The 1,835-nt window shown below is 44.6% G+C and overlaps 1 protein-coding gene across 3 annotated transcripts in view; it reads left to right on the top strand.

The window, feature by feature from the left end:
- The window catches only part of LOC101850247 (myogenesis-regulating glycosidase), a 10,897-nt gene that overhangs the window by 6,111 nt on the left and 2,951 nt on the right, over positions 1–1,835 (top strand). For all 3 annotated transcript variants that reach the window (XM_035969998.1, XM_005099253.3, XM_013083048.2), the window contains exon 3: positions 1,636–1,824. In XM_035969998.1, the coding sequence (XP_035825891.1) occupies positions 1,636–1,824 (189 nt within the window). The remainder of the gene's footprint in view (positions 1–1,635; positions 1,825–1,835) is intronic.

Below are 1,835 nucleotides of genomic sequence, written 5' to 3'. Positions count from 1 at the left end.
TGGGGGGGGGGGGGGGATAAGTGTTTTACAGAGCTCGTAACTGCCTTAGGCCATATAAGGGCGCGGGACACGTTAAACATTTTTTTAGTTTTGGAAATACCTGGCCAGTCGCCCAATGTCTGGCGAGGACAATACGCTATTTTATGGAAATATTCGACCTCTTAAGCATCTTGTACTTTTCTCAAAAAGCCTAAAATGACAGCCCTTTTTTTCCCCTTGTGCCCTTCAAAAGATAATAATAATATTATCTTACTAGTTTGTGGGTTATCAGTTCGTGTCACTAGGGTTGGGGGTTCGGGGGTTCTAGCCTCGGGCCTGACGTTGTGTCCTTGGGAAAGGCACTTTACACGAATTTTCCTCCCTTCACTCAAGTGGGAATGGGTACCCAGCAATAGACAGCGAAAGAAATCGTCAGTAGTTTAGTGTTTTAGCGCCTATAAATGGTTGTTTGCACTGTATGCCTCTCAGGAAGTTGAGGTTGTTTCAGTATTCTCTCAGGTCTGCTGGGGAAATCGTATAGATTGTGAAGCGCATAGAGCTTGCCGAGTGGGTGGTTGGCGGGTGCTCTGGTTTGGTTTGCTTCTTCTTTCCTATCAAACGTCTATCGTCCTTATCTCCCCTTCTTTTTTATGTTACTCACTTGTAACAGCTCTAATCTTGTTCTCATATTACCCAATGCAGTTGTGAGCCCCGTAAAACCTCTACTAAATTAAAAGCTTGACGTTTAGCGGGGATTTGCGCTATACAAATGCTACCTACCTATCTATCTATTATTATTATTATTATTACTATTAAGGTCATGTTGCGGTATGACGTTACTGCAGGTTCAAAGTCCAGACACAGGGAGAGAGTTGGCCTTGAGACTGATCTCCTCATCCCGGTACTCAACTCTGGGACAAACAGTAGACATCATGGTATTAGTGGAAGGCATGATGGCATAGAGTATGACCTTCTGTGTTGTTCCTCCTTACAAGCAAGAATCATAGGTCTTTTTTTCTTCTTCCTGATGTTTTGATACTTTTAGGGATTAAAAGACGTTGTGTGTACGAAAAGACAAGTGCAGCTGTTGAAATTTTGCAGGCTTTTCGGTCGCTTGAGACGCCCATGCTCTACATCTTTTTATTTGACTTTTCAACACTTCACGTCTTCTTCAGTGCGTTTTCGTTTACAAGCTTCCATATACTATATTATGCCGCCATTTATAGTCGTCCTTCCTTCATATTTGAGCAAGATCAAAATAGACTCCAACTCCCATCTGGTGAAGATCAGTTTCAAACACTTTAGAGGACCCCCCCCCTTTCTAATCCGAAAAAAACCCAAGTGTGTTTGTATGTTTGTATGTCAAGTATCTGTTTCGTCTAATGTTAGTTGTTTTTTTTATACACCCACAAAGACACAATTTACAACTTTTAGGAAGCTGGCTTCGACCCTGTCTGTCCTGGACCATCCAGGCTTAGAGGGATACAAACTCTCAGAAGATCAGAAAGGCCGAGAGAGTCGATAATAATAAATTCTCCCCAGACGCGATCCGGGCGTAGGTTTTTATCTGTGTGTGACGATGAAGCTCTAAACGAGCACACCTCAGACACCGGTGCACTAAAAACACCATCACACCGACACATTTTCTTGTTACAGACGTCAGAGCTGGACTGTGTGACGGTGGAGTGGTCATCGGCCGGTGACGTCACGTCCAGGGAGAGCGGAGAGGACTGCTATGACATGCTGGACACTCACTGGTTCGGGGGCTTTGAGGAAAATCGCCAACACTGGGCCCTGGACGAGTTTGTGATGAACTCCAGCGCCTTCGTCACAGGCCATGCCTGGGTGAGTGTTAG

Source organism: Aplysia californica, unplaced genomic scaffold (genome assembly GCF_000002075.1).
Source record: "Aplysia californica isolate F4 #8 unplaced genomic scaffold, AplCal3.0 scaffold00207, whole genome shotgun sequence".
In the NCBI taxonomy this organism is placed as follows: Eukaryota; Metazoa; Mollusca; class Gastropoda; order Aplysiida; family Aplysiidae; genus Aplysia; species Aplysia californica.
Note: the sequence above shows the minus strand (reverse complement) of the source record. Positions and strands in the feature narration are given on the sequence as shown.